Below are 19,705 nucleotides of genomic sequence, written 5' to 3'. Positions count from 1 at the left end.
GAGTTCCTTGTCTCATGGTCCCTTCCTCTGTCTTCAAAACCAGTGATGTAGTATTTTTTCTCTGACTCTGCTTCTATCTTATGGCTGCCTTCTCTTTTATCTACAGTTGTCTCCTTCTGCAACCCTCCTATAAGGATACTTGTGATTCTACTTAGGGTCCAGTCAGATAATCTGGATCACTGTCTCACTCAAGCTCATTAACAACACCTGCGAAAGCCCTTTTTCCATGAAAGGTAAGATATACATAGATTTCAGGGATTAGGACATGAATACCTTGTAGGGCCCTTATTTAGCCTACTGCACCATGTCTCAGCGGGGGGATTGCACTAGATTTTATAGGGAGGAGCAGACAAGTTACAGGTGGAGTCATTTATAGTTGGGATTTTTTTTTCAATCAAAGGAAGCTTCAGTGAAACAGAAAATGTTTAGCTGGTTTCAGGGGAACAAACAATTCTAATCTTGGCTAATTATTCATGAGACAAGAAAGAGATCTCTGTGTCAACAAAAGGGGAATGGTCTGGGTTTGGCCTTGTCACCAAAAATGGGAGCCATTTACAAATCTTACGGGAGTCATGAGAAAGAGTGGACAGCAAGCCTCATCTAAGCTTTGTGGGAAGTGATGGCTCATTACAGTTAGTCATTTTCTAGAACACAAAAGGGTGAGGAATTTGGAGAAGAAAATATTGAGATTTCTTAATCATCGTTTTCTAGGATCCGAGGGGGTCACATAAAAGTTCAGCACTGTCATCATCTTCTCATCCTTAAATCTATTTTCATAGATGCCCTCCCTCCCTAAATACCCTGTGTAAGTACTGCCCTTTCTGTTATTCTCTGTCATGCTTTTCTCTTTATTTCCTTCACAGTATTTTTCACAATCCATAATTATTTTGTATGCTTGTTTGCTTGTCTCTCTATACCATAAACTTTTTGAGGCCAGAGAAGATGGTTATTTTAAGAGCCTAGAACAGTGTGTCTGCATATCTTTAGAGCCTGGCACATTTTGGTTGAATTGACCAAAGAAGCAATACCAGATGGCCAGCAAACTCATCGGTAGTGAAATAAATGAGGATAAAAATAACGGTGAGGTAAACAAGGAGAGACTTTGTAGGCAGCAGGACCCACGTATTCAGAGACACACAGTGGAGGGTATGGAATGTGGTACATGGTTGGCATGGGATAGAGCTGAGGATGCTGGGCTTAGCTCCACAGTGAGTCCAAATTCAGACCTCCAAGGAGGTAGCGGGGGAATACTTCCTATTCCCCTCAGTGCCTGTATCCATTCACCCTTATAACAAATCTTTTGAATGTATTCAATTTGCTAGGCACTGGTCTAGACTTTGGGGACAGAGCAGAGAACAGACCAGACAAAAACTAGTCTGACAGTAAATAGAAGAAGCAATTAAAATAAGTTGTGCTGAATGTTAAAAAGAATAGCACAGCATGAGAGTGAGATGTGTAATGTAGGCTTGCAGTTTAGAGAAAGTGCCCAAAGAAGGCCTCAGTGAGAATATTCTATCTGCCAGATATAGGATTCCCCAGTGGCTCAGTGGTAAAGAACCCACCTGCCAGTGCCGGAGACACAGGAGATGTGGGTTCAATCCCTGGGTTGGGAAGATCCCCTGGAAGAGGAAATGGCAACCCCTTCCAGTATTCTTCCTGGGATAATCCCGTGGACAGAGGAGCCTGGTAGGTTACAGCACATGGGGTTGCAAAGAGTCAGACATGACTGAGCACGCACACAGGTGTGGGATTGAGGGTGGAGGCCATTTAACCAATCCTGAAGGAAGTGGCATTTGGGAGAAAGGCATTCTAGGCAGAGATCACAGCAAGCACTCAGGTCCTGAGGTGCAAACTCACCTGCAAGAAGGCTGGTGTGGTCTAAACAGAGTGATGGGAGGATAGACCTTGTAGAAGATGAGGTTACAGAGGCAGGGACTGAGGGTTGCAGTTGTAGGGCCTTAGAAGCTTTCGTAAGGACAGTGGCTTTTCCAGTGAGTGAAATGGGAAACCATTGGAATATTTTGGTAAGAGGAGTGACATGCCCTATTTCATTGAGCAGGATTGCCTGGCTGCTATTTTGATATGAGACAGAAGAGGATCAAGGCCTGAGGCAGGAAGACCGTGCAGGAGGCTACTCTGTGATCCAGGAAGACTGACCCTTCAGGAGGCTACTCCGTGATCCAGGAAGACCGACCCTTCAGGAGGCTACTCTGTGATCAAGGTAAGAGATGATGGAAGTAGCGCAGAGCAGGAGGTGGCAGTGGGAATGATGAGAAATGGTTTGATTCTTGATGTACTCTGAAGCCAGTAGAATTTGCTGGTGAGTCAGATGTGAAGCAAGGGAGAGAAGTCAAGGATGACTACAAGATTTATGGCAAGGATGGGGTTGCCATTTACTGATATTTGGAAAAGCGCTAAAAGAGCATCTTTGTGGAGGAAGATCAGTTTGGAATACATCACCTCCAAGGTGCACAAGTAATACTTTAAAAAATAGAACTCATTTTGAAAATGTTTCTGTGAACATTAGGAAATTAGAGAACTGATAATCATATCTCCCCAACGTGCTGGTTGTGTTAGTTTAATATCTTTCAAGACCTGTTATTGCCTACTTCTCTGAGCTTCTCACCTTCCCTGAGAAGTTCCTACCACTTCTTTGTTGGGAGAAGTACAACAGGAAAATTAGAAAATTTAAGTGTGTAACTGCTTTGGAAATAACAACAGGAAAGTCTGCAGGTGAAATCTCTCCTTTTCCTCATCTCTTGGTCCTCTGAAAGAGCAGCTGAACTGAACTCGGAAGCTGAGGAAAGCCACCAGCTTTGGGTAGATGGCTGCATAAGAGCAGAACCCTGGCTTTGGCCCCCAGGGCTCTGCAGCCAAGTCCACAGCTCGGCAGTTACTGAGTCTTTCTCTAAAAAGTTAACTGCCTAGCTTTGACCCTGAACAACCCTATGCCGAGAGATCTTCCAGGCTGAGATGGATAGCCTCGGCTCCTTGCTCCAGGTTTCACTGCTTGTCACTTTCTCTGAAGTGATGGCACTCATAACCTGGACCCTGGCCTCAGCTTCAGAGTTCTTCCGCATTGCTCATCTTGAACTTCCCAACTTGAAAATACACTCTTTAAGTCTCACTCAAGAAATCCGTACACCCTGCTTCACTGCAGAGTTGTTCCATGTAAATTAATTTTCAAGGTATCTGAAGCTTAGCCATCCTTCAATGTCAGTTACATGAAGGGAAATTTTTCCGAGGCTGAACTGTAAACATTCCTGCTTTCTTAACCAGAGTGCGTAAAACAAAACTGAACTTGTCAGGCATTAGGCTGTCTTCCCACCAAGTGATGATGTCCTCAGGCTCTAGTGAAGTATCTGGAGTCTGTGCCTCCTACACTTACAGCCTCAAACCACTGTGTTTTTGAGGCTTGTATTTCCTTTTTAAAAACATTTTTGATGTTTTGCTGTACCATCCCTGCTGTCATTTTTTGCTAGTTACTGCTTGTTTATTTGGATACTTCACAGACCATTTTTAACTTATCTGATTCCAAGCTTGGGTCTTAGTAGCTGATATATGTTCTTTAGAAATGTGATATAGCATTTGCAGTCATCAGAATTGTAAGGTGGCTCCTTCCATGCTCATATCGTATGAAATCTCCTCCCCTTGAATCTGAGCTCGACTTATGAGTATGATGGGATGGCCATTCCAACGACTAGGTTACCTGTGTTTGGCAAAGTGAAGGGACTTGGATTATGTAATTAGAGTCTCGTGATCAGTTAACTTCAAGTTAGAAGGAAGATTGACCCAGGTAGGACTGACTTAAGCAGGCAAGCCCTTTGAAAGATGACCTAGAGGTAAGAGGTTTCCTCTTCTGTTCGCCTTCAAGAAGCAAACGACCGTGAGTTCTATAGCAGCAAGAAAATGAATTTGACCAGCAAACGCATAAGCTTGGAAGAGGACCCTGAGCCTCAGATAAGAACAAAGCCCTGGACTTGCCTGGTGGTACACTGGATAAGAATCCACCTGCCAATGCAGGAGACATGGGTTCAATCCTTGGTCTAGGAAGATCCCACATGTCATGTACAACTGTGTGCCACAAATACTGAGCCCTTGCTTTAGAGCCCACAAGTCAAAACTACTGAGCCCGCATGCCACAACTACTGAAGCCGAAGTGCCCAGAACCTGTGCTTTGCAACAAGGGAAACCATGGCAAGAAGCCTGCACACCGCAGTGAAGAGTTGGCCCCACTCAGCACAACTAGAAAAAGCCTGCATGCAGCAATGAAGACCCATCACAACCAAAAATTAATTAAAAAAAAAAAACACAGCCCTGACCAACACCTTGACCACAGAGTTGTGAAACCCTGAGCAGAAAACCCAGTTAAGCTGTACCTGTACTCTCAACCATAGAAACTGTGAGATAATAAATGGGTATTGTTTTATGCTGATACATTTGTGATAATTTATTGTGCAGCAACAGAAAACTAATACAGCATCCTATTTGGATTTTGTATTTGAAAGGGTAAAAGCATACTGCACTTGCAATGCATGGGTTCATACAAACTTAATCACATTATTATAATTACCCCATCCTACTATGCATAATATCGATTCTGAGTTTTATTCTGCTCAGGAAATAAAATTCCAGAACCTATTAAAATTATATTTGGCCATTCCTGAGCCTCAGCAAATAAAATATGCAACGCAGTAGTGGTAAATTCAATGCAACATTTCTCTTCTCTACTACATATTCTACCCAGGAGAGAGTCATAAGTTAGAAAAACAAAATCTAAAAAAAAAAACCCAAATGGAACAAAATTAAACTTATCAGTGGCTGTGTGGTGGGATCAACTTTTTCTACAGTGATGTTTTAGCTACTTATGTTATAACTAAGTGCAACAAAATATAATAGTATAATATCTCATATTTTTGAGTATGTAATAAAACTTTTAAAAGTTTATTTCGTATGACCTTCACAATATATGTCACTTCAAACATGAATTAATAACCAAATACAACCTAGCTAGCTAGTAACTCATTTATTCATATATTTGATTTTTAAAATATTGTTTTTGCATAATTATTGTTGGTATATAGTAAAAAAGCAAATCTCTTTCACAGCTGTCCTTCATTAATCTTGTTTTCCTCTCCAGATTCAACCCTTAACTTGGTTTCTTGTGCATTTTTCTAGAGGTATTCTATGCAGTTACAAATAGGTATTTAAACATGATACATTACTTTTGGGAATTTGTATTTTACTAACAATTGATATATTTTGTTGGAATTTAATAATTTACCAGGATAGAGTTTTAAAGGACATTCTCCCAAGTTGTACCCATAGTTCCTTGCTCATTTGTAAATTTGTGTATTTAAATTTTATCCTTTGACTTTCCTTCTTTTTTTCTTTTAGCAATAGCAACAAACAGCACTTGAGTTTATCAAGTGGTTTTTGTCTGTTCTAAAAAAAATGTCGAACGGTTAAGTATTTACCACGAAGTACACAGCTTTTAATATACAAGATCTCATTTTCTTGTAACAACACTCAAAAGCAGATCTTTTAATAATGCTCATGTTACACAGGAGAAAATGGTTCTTCAGGAGGCCAGGTAATGAGCCTTCCACTTGTAAGAGGGAAAACTGAGACTCAACTCCTCTCTTTCTGACTCCAGAACCTCAGCTTTTAATGTTACTTCCCTGCTTTTTTCCCTTAATGTCGTCTTCATGCTTTCCTTTGATTACTTTGTACAGTTTCTAAATTCTTGAGTGGATCATTAATTTTCATTTTCCTTATTTATTGATAAATCCATTTATGGATATAAATCTACCCCCAAGCCTGTTTTATCAGCATAAAATACATTTTGTTATGTGGAATTCCCAATGTCATTTTTGCTAAATAGTCAAATGTGTTATTTCTTTCTTTTTTAAAATTTTGTTTAGTTATTTATTTTTGGCTCTGCTGGGTTTTCACTGCAGCTTGGACTTTCTCCAGCTGCAGCAGTTCAGTTCAGTACAGTCACTCAGTCGTGTCCGACTCTTTGCGACCCCATGAATCATAGCACGCCAGGTCTCCTTACCCATCACCAACTCCCAGAGTTCACTCAAACTCATGTCCATCAAGTCGGTGATGCCATCCAGCCATCTCATTCTCTGTCGTCCCCTTCTCCTCCTGCCGCTAATCCCTCCCAGCATCAGAGTCTTTTCCAGTGAGTCAGCTCTTCGCATGAGGTGGCCAAACTATTGGAGTTTCAGCTTTAGCATAAGTCCTTCCAATGGACACCCAGGACTGATCTCTTTAGAATGGACTGGTTGGATCTCTCAAGAGTCTTCCCCAACACCACAGTTCAAAAGCATCAATTCTTCGGTGCTCAGCTTTCTTCACAGTCCAACTCTCACATCCATACATGACCACTGGAAAAACCATAGCCTTGAGTAGACCGACCTTTGTTGGCAAAGTAATGTCTCTGCTTTTTAATATGCTGTCTAGGTTGGTCATAACTTTCCTTCCAAGGAGTAAGCATCTTTTAATTTCATGGCTGCAATCAGCATCTGCTGTGATTTTGGAGCCCAAAAAAATAAAGTCTGACACTGTTTCCACTGTTTCCCCATCTATTTGCCATGAAGTGATGGGACCAGATGCCATGATCTTAGTTTTCTGAATGGTGAACTTCAAGCCAACTTTTTTACTCTCCTCTTTCACTTTCATCAAGAGGCTTTTGAGTTCCTCTTCACTTTGTGCCATAAGGGTGGTGTCATCTGCATATCTGAGGTTATTGATATTTCTCCTGGCAACCCAGATTCCAGCCTGTGCTTCTTCCATCCCAGTGTTTCTCATGATGTACTCTGCATATAAGTTAAATAAGCAGGGTGACAATATACAACCTTGACGTATTCCTTTTCCTATTTGGAACCAGTCCGTTGTTCTAACTGTTGCTTCCTGACCTGCATACAGGTTTCTCAAGAGGCAGGTCAGGTGGTCTGGTATTCCCATTTCTTTCAGAATTTTCCACAGTTGTGATCCACACAGTCGAAGGCTTTGGCATAGTCAATGAAGCAGAAGTAGATGTTTTTCTGGAACTCTCTTGCTTTCTCCATAATCCAGCAGATGTTGGCAATTTGATCTCTGGTGCCTCTGCCTTTTCTAAAACCAGCTTGAACATCTGGAAGTTCACGGTTCACATATTGCTGAAGCCTAGTTTAGAGAATTTTGAGCATGACTTTACTAGCGTGTGAGATGAGTGCAATTGTGTGGTAGTTTGAGCATTCTTTGGCATTGCCTTTCTTTGGGATTGGGATGAAGACTGACCTTTTTCAGTCCTGTGGCCACTGCTGAGTTTTCCAAATTTGCTGCCATATTGAGTGCAGCACTTTCACAGCATCATCTTTCAGGATTTGAAATAGCTCAACTGGAATTCCATCACCTCCACTAGCTTTGTTCGTAGTGATGCTTTCTAAGGCCCACTTGACTTCACATTCCAAGATGTCTGGCTCTAGGTGAGTGATCACACCATCGTGATTATCTTGGTCATGAAGATCTTTTTTGTACAGTTCTGTGTATTCTTGCCACCTCTTCTTAATATCTTCTGTTAGGTCCATACCATTTCTGTCCTTTATCGAGCCCATCTTTGCATGAAATGTTCCCTTGGTATCTCTAATTTTCTTGAAGAGGTCTCTCGTCTTTCCTATTCTGTTGTTTTCCTCTATTTCTTTGCACTGATGGCTGAGGAAGGCTTTCTTATCTCTCCTTGCTATTCTTTGGAACTCTGCATTCAGATGCTTATATCTTTCCTTTTCTCCTTTGTTTTTCGCTTCTCTTCTTTTCACAGCTATTTGTAAGGCCTCCTCAGACAGCCATTTCGCTTTTTTGCATTTCTTTCCCATGGGGATGGTCTTGGTCCCTGTCTCCTGTACAATGTCACGAACCTCCGTCCAGAGTTCATCAGGCACTCTATCTATCAGATCTAGTCCCTTAAATCTATTTCTCACTTTCACTGTATAATCATAAGGGATTTGATTTAGGTCATGCCTGAATGGCCTAGTGGTTTTCCCTACTTTCTTCAATTTAAGTCTGAATTTGGCAATAAGGAGTTCATGATCTGAGCCACAGTCAGCTCCTGGTCTTGTTTTTGCTAACTGTATAGAGCTTCTCCATCTTTGGCTGCAAAGAATATAATCAATCTGATTTTGGTGTTGACCATCTGGTGATGTCCATATGTAGAGTCTTCTCTTGTGTTGTTGGAAGAGGGTGTTTGCTATGACCAGTGCATTCTCATGGCAAAACTCTATTAGCCTTTGCCCTGCTTCATTCCGTGCTCCAAGACCAAATTTGCCTGTTACTTCAGGTGTTTCTTGACTTCCTACTTTTGCATTCCAGTCCCCTATAATGAAAAGGACATCTTTTTTGGGTGTTAGTTCTAAAAGGTCTTGTAGGTCTTCATAGAACCGTTCAACTTTGGCTTCTTCTGCGTTACTGGTTGGGGCGTAGGCTTGGATTACTGTAATATTGAATGGTTTGCCTTGGAAACGAACAGAAATCATTCTGTCGTTTTTAAGATTGCATCCAAGTACTGCATTTCGGACTCTTTTGTTGACCATGATTGCTACTCCATTTCTTCTAAGGGATTCCTGCCCACAGTAGTAGATATAATGGTCATCTGAGTTAAATTCACTCATTCCAGTCCATTTTAGTTCACTGATTCCTAGAATGTCTATGTTCACTCTTGTCATCTCCTGTTTGACCACTTCCAATTTGCCTTGATTCATGGACCTAACATTCCAGGTTCCTATGCAATATTGCTCTTTACAGCATTGGACCTTGCTTCTATCACCAGTCCCATCCACAACTGGGTATTGTTTTTGCTTTGGCTCCATCCCTTCATTCTTTCTGGAGTTATTTCTCCACTGATCTCCTGTAGCGTATTAGGCACCTACGGACCTGGGGAGTTCCTCATTCAGTATCCTATCATTTTGCCTTTTCATACTGTTCATGGGGTTCTCAAGGCAAGAATACTGAAGTGGTTTGCCATTCCCTTCTCCAGTGGACCACATTCTGTCAGACCTCTCCACCATGACCCGCCCGTCTTGGGTGGCCCCACACGGCATGACTTAGTTGCAACAAGTCGGGGCTAATTTCTAGTTGTGGTGCTTGGGCTTCTAACTGTCGTGGCTTCTCTTGTTGTAAAGCACAGGCTCTGGGCGTGCAGGCTTCAACAGTTGCAGCTTCCGGGCTCTAGAGCACAGGCACAGAAGTTGTGGTGCACAGGCTTAGTTGCTCCACAGCATGTGGGATTTTCCCGGATCAGGGCTTGAACCTGTGTCTCCTGCATTGGCAAGTGGATTCTTTACCACCGAGCCACCAGGGAAGCCCTATTTCTTTCTTTTTTGTCCTGAAATAATTACAATTTTATTTTTGCAGTAAGGTTTTTGATGTTTATGTATTTGTAGATATGATTAGTTTTATTCATTGTGATAAAAGTGCGATATTTCCTATTTCTACATTTTAGAATTTACTGAGTTATCTAATATGTAATTTGTTTTTATAAACATTCTATAGATTTCTAAAAGACAGTGTAGTCTTCATGGGTGAGCACTATGTACCTATTAAATCCATTTAAAAAAATGTAGTTTGAATTCTTCTATACTTGATCTGTCAAAGATAGTGATATAGGTGAGGTGTTTCCTAAGAAAATCGGCTTTTGTAGTGACTCTCCTTATCATCAGGAATTCTTATATTATTTATGTCAATATATTATTTATTTACATAAAGTTCCATTATTATCATAACTATATTGTGACTATATATCTTTTATAAATATAAAAATGATGCATTCTTGTCCTCCCTAATCTTTTAATTTTAAGCTTTGAAATTAAGATTGCCAACTCTATTCTTTTTGTTTGAATGTCTATATATATCTTTATTTATTCTTTTGTTTTTAACCTTTTTTGACATATAATTTAGAATATTATGCTAGCAGATAGAATAGCGTTTAATTTTGTTTTATTATTAAATTTGAGAGTATGTTAAAAAAGATGCACACATTTGCATTTTCTGTTTATTTCTTGTATGTTTGTCTTCTGTTCTATACTATGATTTCCCTTTTCTTTAATGATAATTTTTTTCTGACGTTTTGGGATTATTTTTTCCCTCTTTTTATGCTCTGTAATGCATCAGAATTTACAATGTTTTAAATTCTGTTAGGAGACAAATTCAAGCTATTAAAAGACGTACTTGAACCAGAATTATCAAAATTATTAATGCCAGTGAGAAAATAGTGTCCATCAGTCTTCCCCTGTGGGAAATGCTGAGTCGTGAGTGTTCCTCCTGTTCTGTGGAGAAACAGACGTAAACTGAGCGGACAGGTGAATAGAAGAGTGGGACTCTGAAGTGGAACTGAATTTATCTCACTTACCTTTCCCTTTTTTAATCTGTATAGGAACGATATGTGACTTAGAATTGTATTCCTGCATAAGCCTAAAAATTATATGTCAATTAATATAACAAAATGCTAAGTGATAGAATATTATATCATAGTTTAAACGGCAGAGATTTTTATTGCTTAGTGGGCCCTAAAGTCGGAGAAGGCAATGGCAACCCCACTCCAGTACTCTTGCCTGGAAGATCCCATGGACAGAGGAGCCTGGTCGGCTGCAGTCCGTGGGGTCGCAAAGAGTCGGACACGACTGAGCAACTTCACTTTCACTTTTCACTTTCATGCACTGGAGAAGGAAATGGCAACCCACTCCAGTGTTCTTGCCTGGAGAATCCCAGGCATGGCGGAGCCTGGTGGGCTGCCTTCTATGGGGTCGCACAGAGTCGGACACAACTGAAGCGACTTAGCAGCACCTGCAGCAGCAGGGCCCTAAAATAGTGTGTTTATAATGGTGTTGTAGATAAGATGAAGGAACATATTGTATGTTCTTTTTGAAAACATTTTTTTCTGCATTAAAAAAGAGAGACTGAGGTGGTTGTTTGCACCATCAGAAATCTTAATGAGGTAAGAATGACCAGCACACCTTCCCTGAGTGAGTGAAAGTCACTCAGTTGTGTCCAACTCTTTGTGAAACCATAGACTGTAGCCCTCCAGTCTCCTCTGTCCATGCGATTCTGCAGGCAAGAATACTGGAGTGATTTGCCATGCCCTCCTCCAGGGGATCTTTCCAACCCAGGGATCGAACCCACATCTGCATTGCAGGCAGATTCTGTATCGTCTGAGCCATCCTGGAGAGATTTTACCTGTAGATCAGAGTTGGCACACTCTGGAGCAGCTCCTAGCCCCAGGGGAATGCCTGGGTCAGTTGCTTGGGCCTGAGCCCTCTTGGTTTGACCTCTTCGCTCTTACTGCAACTCATGGAGATGCCCTGATCTGTCAGCAACTGGGACATCTGAGTCACACCTAAAGAGGAATTTCTCCTGTTCTCCACTTGGGAATCCAGACAGATTTCATCCTTATGTCAGTGTGTCCCCAGCATCTCTGCAGAAGAAAATGAAAATATCTAGGTGGACTGGCTCCAGGTGAACTGTGAGAGCCAGCAAGCAGCCTGTAGATGCTCAATCTGACAATAAGCAGATGTGCTGATCTTCTTTGATGGACACAGGGACCTCCACCTCATCACCTGGTTATCGTTTCAATCCTCCTAGTTAACTTTAGCTAAAGGTCTCATTGCTAGCATCTTGCAGTGCCAGTTTAGGAGCATCCTAACAACAGTGTGACCCAAGGACAGGATTACCCATCTGAGTTTTCTTCTCTGTGTTACGAGAAGTTGTGCACTGAGGGCTGATTTTGTCTCTGGCTCATCCTCTATGGCTGGCACATATCTTTCTGGTGTCTTTCAAGGTCACCTATGAGATTCTCTCCTGCAACACCCATGTCTGCTGTGAGTGCTCACTGGATACACCTTGCGGCTTCTCCCAATAGCCCTTCTTGGTATTCATCCCAGTGTTGCACTTTATCTTTCCTGCCTTCAGCTTCTTACCTCTTCACATGAAAACTGCAGGGAGGGGTTAGTGGAATCCTCCCAGGGTCTCTTGCAATTATTTCCTGTGACACTGAGTTTTTCTCTGGAGCATTGGTTGCAAGCTGACCTTTTCTAGCTTCCATCTATCTCATCTTATATAAACTCAAGCTCGATTGTGTTTCTAAAAATGTATAGTCTACATGGCTTTCTTTCTTCGTTCCTGCTATGATGCAAAACTTTCCTATTTGTGTGTTTCTCTGGTCATTTCAGAGAGGATCTGCTAGCCGATGGAGAAAGAGAAATAGACATCTTTGGTCTAGTTGTGTGTTTTGTTTTGTTGCTGCTGCTGCTGCTGCTAAGTCACTTCAGTCGTGTCTGACTCTGTGTGACCCCATAGACGGAAGCCCACCAGGCTCCCCCGTCCCTGGGATTCTCCAGGCAAGAACATTGGAGTGGGTTGCCATTTCCTTCTCCAGTGTGTGAAAGTGAAAAGTGAAAGTGAAGTCGCTCAGTCGTGTCTGACTCTTCGCGACCCCATGGACTGCAGCCCACCAGGCTCCTCCGTCCATGGGGTTTTCTAGGCAAGAGTACTGGAGTGGCTTGCCATTGCCTTCTCCGTTGTTTTGTTGGGTTTAACAGAAATCTGGTCATTCTGCACTTAGAGTGTAGGATATCCTGGGTTGGCCAGAAAGATCATTTGTGTTTTTCCATGTTATGGAAAAACCCAAACAAACTTTTTGCCCCACCCAAATACAAAGAGAATACCATGCAAATTAGTGATTGAATATTTGGATCTGAGACTTGGGGAAGCTCTGAGTTAGAGATACACATTTAGAGGTCTTCCTTGGTGGTCCAGTGCTTAAGAGTTTGCCTTCCAATGCAGGAAGTGTGGATTCTATCCCTGGTCAGGGAGCTAAGATCCCCACCTCATAGCCAAAAAAAAAAGCAAAACATGAAACAGAAGCAATATTGTAACAAATTCAATAAAGACTTTATAAGTGGTCCAGATAAAAAATATTTTTTAAAAAAGAAATATAAATTTGGAGGCATCAGCCCGTAGTGGGAGTCACGTCACAGTAATAGGGAAATCTGCCTAAAGCAGTAGTTCCAAAATCTCATGGATCATCAAAATAGACAGATTCCTTGGTCCCTCTCCTATAGGTTCTAATTTAGTAGGCTTATGATTGCCCTCAGGAATCTGTAATCTTTTTTAAAACCTTCCATTGAAAGAGTTCTAAAATTGAGTATTAAGGGAAGACATTGTAAGACAATGCTCCCAGTATGTTCCTCCTTATATAAGAAAGTTTTATATCTATGGGTATCTGGCTATGTTGTAGGATGGTGGCAGGGTCATCAGCTGAAAAAGTGGTGAATATTTTGAAAAGTCATTGTGAGGAAAGTGTAGGGAAGCTGATGAAACACGTACAAAATGAGGGGACAGAGGAAGTTGGACATCAGTGAACATGAATGTGTACCTTCTCCTTGCTCAGAAACCTGATTGTGAGCATAGAGACTGTAGGAGGTTGGGCAAATAGAGCTGGATAAATCAAAGGGCAAGGACAGGACACTGAGGGCTACAGAAACCCGCTGGCAGCTGACCATACTCTCATCTTTTCAATTTTCTGCTGCCCTAACCTGTTTCCCTGCTCTTGACCTCAGGATCTCCCATCCCTTTTTCTCTCAGTCCATGAACTCCTCCTTGGTTAATTTCTCCTTTGTTATCCCTTCAGTCACTATAACCTTCAAAAAATTAAATAATTTAAGGTAATACAAGTAATAAATAGTGAGACTGAGATTTGAACTTAGGCCAATCTGAGTGTCTTTGTTTTTTTTTAATCACTACTTTATTTGACGTCTGCAGTTGGCACGGTGATGCCCCACCCAGACCCTGTTTAATTAAGGCCTTATTGCCTCAGCATCTGGGAGTGCTGTCAGCAGACAGACTTCCAACTGTCCAGCCCTTTGGGATGGCTCAGCTGCAGAGACCTGCCACGTCCAGATTCGTACCCCTTCCTAGGCCACCCACCTTCAGTGACTGACATATGTGACTGATGTATGTGGGAGTATAAAGGTCTGGACCTCCTTGGGACTGCTCTGAATGAACCTTCTGCCTCCAGAGCTCCCTGTGGGGTCACTGAGGCTGTCCTTGAGACTGCATTTCAGCTCACCTTTCCCTAACCCTTTCTGCTTTCTCCTCCTCCTTCCAACAGCACTCCTTAATAAACACGCTCCATGCTAAACTCTGTTTCCTAGGGGACCTAACATGCAACAGCTTCTCCAAGAAACAAGAGCCAGAATTTCCTGTTGTAGGAGTCACATGACTTCTCACTGTTTCCAGAGATCCTCTCAAGTGTTTCTGAGAAGTGTCAGGGCCCAGATGAAAAGCTGGGTGCTCCTTGTCCTGGTCACCAGGTTGGCATCTAACCATTTGAATTTCAGGTACAGAGGACTCAAGAGAGAGGGTTAACCCGGGCCTGAGTTAAGTCCAATGGTGTCAGATTCGGAATACAGATATCCTGCTTCTTATGCTTTGCTGTTTCCCTTTTCCCTCCCTAGTCTTCCTTCTGAGGCCAGAGTCTGACTTGAAATCCTAATCTTGAATCCCAGCTTCAAACAACCTGCAAATGAGTGAGGCAACTGATTGAAATTTTCAGGCTCACATCTGATAACACCATTTCAGTGTGATTTTACTGACTGAAAGGAAAAAACAAGACCAGAGCAAACGAATTTGAGTGCTTTTATTTCAGGTTGACTTTTTCCCCCTCATATTTTTTATCGGTTACAATAAACAGTCACAATATGTCAGGGAAAAATAATCAACGCATCCATCAGAAAAAAATTTTGGTAGGTTTAAATGTGATTAAGTATTGTATGAATACTAACAAATGAAAAAAAATCAATATTTATATATTCCAAATTTGCAAATTTTTCTACATCAAATTTTAATTATCTTTTAACTCTCTACGATCATTATATAAAGTAACTAAAAATATGATTCAGGATATATTTCTTTATAACAGTTTGAAAATGTGTGATATTTGGTTTCCAATTAGACATCTATGAAGACTTCATCTATGCTAACCACTTAATTAGAAAAAAATATTCAAAGTAATAAAATGTCTAAATATTTAGTAGGGAAAGCAATTAAAATTTATATATTAAGAACAGAATATATTGCATATTTAATCAGAATATATTTTGCTTCCTCTTTCAGCTAATATATTTTTCAGTCAGCCCCAAATTGAAGCTATATGTTATCAGCAATTGCTCAGATCACTCTCAGTATATAATCTGTTATATTAAATAAACTTACTTAGGTAAGTGTTTTAAACATTGTGGAGACTCAGGTTACCTCTTAAAGTTTTTAGTTATTGATTTTCAAATCTTCTTTGTGAGTGTAAGCTTCTCAGAAGGCCAAGTATAATCATGTTTCCTGCCCAACTGGTCTTTTCCTTTGATAGCCACCCATGGTTACTATACCAGCCTGTCAATAAGCATTTAATGAGAAACTGCTGTGGGGCTGAGGCCGCTACCAGGCCCTGGAAGCAGGCGTGCCTGGAAAAGCTTAGGATAAGTTGAGTTTTCATGGGCATAATAAGCCAGCGTATGTCTGCTTAATTTTCATGTTTTTAAATAGCATTGACAAGATGTTTTTCTAGGGGTAGCATTGGCTTTGACACCCTCTTAAACTGATTAAAAAAATAATTCCTATTAAGTGGTAATTTAAAAATGGCAATATTTACCTGGAAGTCTATAGGATAGTCTTCTAGATTTGAATATCCACAGATCACATTTACAACATAAAGTACTGGAACTTGTTTCCTAATTATTCATACATTAAATTAAAATGTGTTCTAATCCTTTATCTTTAAGGATAAAGATCTTTTAAGAGTAAAATGTCAGGACATTTTTGTGATTTCCTCTAACTAGTAAGACAGGAGGGAGGTTCTTCGTGAGGATTTCCAACCAAGCCATGTACAACCAATCTGATATAGATCCTTTTCTTGCCACTGGAAGGCTCCTGACAGTATGGAAGAAAAATAAAGAACAAATATGACAATTAGTACCAACAGTAATCTGAGCTATATAATAACAAGTAGCCTAAACCTTATATATGCCTCCTCCACAAAATGAAAACACTGAAATTATTTTGAACATAGATGTTAAACTGAGATATTTCTCAGATAATACAAATATTTACAAACCAGAAAAATAGGCTTGGACATTGTAATAGAATAGAAAGTGTGAAAGTGAAAAGTGAAGTGTGGACTGAAGTCTGCTATACTACTCTGTCCATGGAATTCTTCAGGCAAGAATACTGGAGTGGGTTGCCGTTCTCTTCTCCAGGGGATATTCCCAACCCAGGGATCAAACCTGGGTCTCCTGCATTGCAGGCAGATTCTTTACCATCTGAGCCACCAGGGAAGCCCATTAGAATAGAGGCAAAGCATAAATAGATTTTCACTCTTTAAATAGAAAATGTGATCAACCAATACCTCTCCCCATTTTTCTGGGGGAAAAATGATTTTTCCTAATAGTGAAAAGCTCTTACTATATTTGGGAGAAATAGCTATTTGGGCTCTATCACCCAACTCAAGAGACCAGTCTGTCTCTTAGATGAACAGTCTTCCAGTGTAGACCTTGCTTGAAGACATACTTACCCTTAATCATGAGGTATAAATGTGAAATTTCTGTTTTCATGTTTAGCAATGAATCTTTATATAAGCATGCATATTTCCAGCAGGTATACCCCTAATATTTGTGGGGTGGAGGACAAAGAGTGGAAATGGAAAAGCCCACTCTTTTTTCTCCTGCCTTGGCCTCTTCCCACATGGTGAGGAGCCTTGAGAACATGCCATGGACTCTACACCTCAGGAGCAGCTATCCAGGGAAGGGGCCTGTGAACCTTGGCCAAACTGGGGCTTAATTGGCAGGGAATTCCAGGGTCAGGTTCCTAGCGTGAGGTCTAGACAGGGAATGAGGGTTCTAGGTGGGCGTGTGTCCTGGCCCTTTGGGTGGGGCATGTCTGGAGTAAAGTCCATATGGAGCCATCTAAAGCCGTGGGCCCCATTGTCTTAGGGTGGTATTTATTTTCCCACATGTTCCAAAGTTAACTTTCCACCTGAATAGTTTTGAGCTTTTATATTGATTAACCCATGTACCTGAGATTTCTCTGTAACAATCTTAAATGTCTGCAATGATACTTACAGGACTATGAGATTAGCAGCTCTTGAGTGCTCCTGTAAGAGTTCGTTCAGTCGAACTTGGCGGTAACTCTGTGAACAACATTCAGATTTTGTTGAGGGCAGTTTCCCAGAATTATGAATGAGAATTTATCTTTTTTCCTCTAATTATAGACAAGTAGGAAAGAACCCACTCCAGTGTTCTTGCCTGGAGAATCCCAGGGACGGGGGAGCCTGGTGGGCTGCCGTCTATGGGGTCGCACAGAGTCGGACACGACTGAAGTGACTTAACAGCATCAGGAAAGCCTCATTAAAAAAGAAACAAAAAACCATTTCGTTCAGGTTTGGAAACTTACAGTGTTTTAGAAACTCATGGAAAATATTAGAAATATAAAGAATAAGACCATTGTGCTATGTTGTTAAGTTGCAAAGTCATGTCCAACTCTTTGTGACCCCATGGACTGCAGCATGCCAGGCTCCTATGTTCATGGGATTTCCTAGGCAAGAATTCTGGAGTGGGTTGCCATTTCCTTCTCCAAGGGATCTTCCCGACCCAGGGATTGAACCCACATCTCCTGCTTTGGCAGGTGGATTCTTTACCACTGAGCCACCTGGGACGCCCCATTGAGGTATAGTGGCTTATTAAATTCTAGAAGGAAAAAACAAGCAAGCACCATGGATAACAGTAAAAAGACGAGAATGGCCAGTGCTAGGGAACAGGTTTGCAGTGGAAGAAACCCAACCTAATCTTGATACTAATTTGGTATGCTAAAAACATAGATTATACCCTAGTCTAATCTTTCTTTAAACTCTGATTTTTACTAGCACAGGAGACTGGTTTCAATGAAAGAGTCACCAAAAGACTCATTTGGAAAAATAACTACATTAACTATTTGGCAGTGATGAGAGTAATATTTATTATTACCTTTCACTGGTTTATAAGCCAAGGCTTAGATAAGTCATTTGTTCAATTATATGAAAAACTTTTGTTAGAACCGGGCACTTTGTCACACAGAGTTTATGATTCTTGCTGCTGCTGCTAAGTCGCTTCAGTCATGTCTGACTCTGTGCGACCCCATAGATGGCAGCCCACTAGGCTCACCCATCCCTGGGATTCTCCAGGCAAGAACACTGGAGTGGGTTGCCATTTCCTTCTCCAATGTGTGAAAGTGAAAAGTGAAGTCACTCAGTCGTGCCTGACTCTTAGTGACCCCATGGACTGCAGCCTACCAGGCTCCTCCGTCCATGGGATTTTCTAGGCAAGAGTATGATTCTTAGCTCAGTATTTTTTTCTACTAAATTTAAAAGGCTTTTAATATCTCCCGCTCTAATCTGTTCCAACGTCAGCTCCTAATATGGCTTATTTAAATTTTGTAATTGAGAGCTTCTTGAGGTCCTTTTCTTTGAATGTCTAACCCAATTCAGATGTTAATCCTTCTGCCTTATTCTTATGTCCTTGCCCTCTTCATCATCCTCACTGTTGCAACTTCATTCAACTCAAGCCAGATGCAGGTAACTCCCATCTTCCTGGGTTCTCTAGAAAAGCTCACCATTTCACATCCATCCTACAAGATGTTCCAGATCCAACCTGCATATTCAGTGTTCCAGTTAAAGATTTTCTCAGATCCCTATGTAAGTTTTTATAGCTAATTTTATCAGGTTAAAATTCTTTTTATTGTGTCAAACTGTGAGCAATCTATATTTACTTTGCATATGTATTGACTGAAATTATTTTAGTCTGATGATTCTGTCTCCTTTTCTATAAAATTAAATTGGAAAGACTTCACAATATGTATCAATAGCCTGTTTTCAACTTAAAAAACTTGATTTTATACTAAAAAATGAAAGCAGTTTTCTAAATCCTCACATTCAATAATATGATTGAAACAGGACTTGAAATATGTAGAAACCCTAGATGGTGAATAAATAAAATTCTATAATAGACACATTACTTTTTGATCTTTAAATCAACCACTGTCTTCAGCTAGTTAGATAGCGAAGTAAAGATTAAGGAAGAAAAGTCCTTACCTTTTCCTTGACTGCTTCCAGTTCTGCGTCTGTAATTTTCCACGGGGTTTCTCTCTTTAATTTCTCGGCAGTTGTTAAATCTTTGCAGCTTTCATGGAGACGATATGGTTCAATCATTTCTTCAAAGACTTTCCAGCTGAAATTGGAATTATAAAAGAGGCCTCACAGTGGGAAACTAACTCATTATTTCACAGATACTCCAGGTGTGACTAGGTGTGCTGGCTGCAGAATCAGAGCTGAATGTCATGCAAATCTTCTAAGAATTATCTTTGCAGGAGACTGTGAGTAAAACCATGGCTATCATAGTGCTTCCCTACCCAAGGAAAGGCCTTAAGGGGTATGAGGCCTTGATAGCATACTAAGTATTATTAATAAATCCTCAGTATAAATACACAAACACATAGATGGTAATTACTCTGCAATTACATGTTCTACATAGTATAGTCAAAGGCGCAGTTTTAAGGTAGACACTTTAGCCCATAAATGAGTTTCTATTTGCTTATTTTACACGTTCTATGGGAGATGTTCGTGAATTAATGTAGGAGATGAACCAGC

The 19,705-nt window shown here is 40.7% G+C and overlaps 1 protein-coding gene and 1 long non-coding RNA gene across 5 annotated transcripts in view; one reads left to right on the top strand and one right to left on the bottom strand.

The window, feature by feature from the left end:
• Positions 1 to 19,705, top strand: part of LOC129562412 (uncharacterized) — a 96,102-nt gene that overhangs the window by 10,652 nt on the left and 65,745 nt on the right. Inside the window, exons 2-4 of the long non-coding RNA XR_008687195.2 lie at positions 107 to 233; positions 712 to 805; positions 2,060 to 2,221. This is a non-coding gene — a long non-coding RNA (uncharacterized LOC129562412). The remainder of the gene's footprint in view (positions 1 to 106; positions 234 to 711; positions 806 to 2,059; positions 2,222 to 19,705) is intronic.
• Positions 15,825 to 19,705, bottom strand: part of SLC12A1 (solute carrier family 12 member 1) — an 88,724-nt gene continuing 84,843 nt past the window's right edge. For all 4 annotated transcript variants that reach the window (XM_088839589.1, XM_088839587.1, XM_055435471.2 and 1 more), the window contains 3 exons: positions 19,151 to 19,286; positions 17,148 to 17,215; positions 15,825 to 15,960 (listed from right to left, as the gene is read on the bottom strand). In XM_088839589.1, coding sequence (XP_088695715.1) covers positions 15,825 to 15,960; positions 17,148 to 17,215; positions 19,151 to 19,286 — 340 coding nt within the window. The remainder of the gene's footprint in view (positions 15,961 to 17,147; positions 17,216 to 19,150; positions 19,287 to 19,705) is intronic.

Source organism: Moschus berezovskii, chromosome 9, assembly GCF_049115385.1.
Source record: "Moschus berezovskii isolate FMDL1 chromosome 9, NW_MosBer_1.0, whole genome shotgun sequence".
Taxonomy (NCBI): domain Eukaryota; kingdom Metazoa; phylum Chordata; class Mammalia; order Artiodactyla; family Moschidae; genus Moschus; species Moschus berezovskii.
The sequence above is the reverse complement of the archived record's forward strand: the minus strand, read 5'-3'. Positions and strand labels throughout refer to the sequence as shown.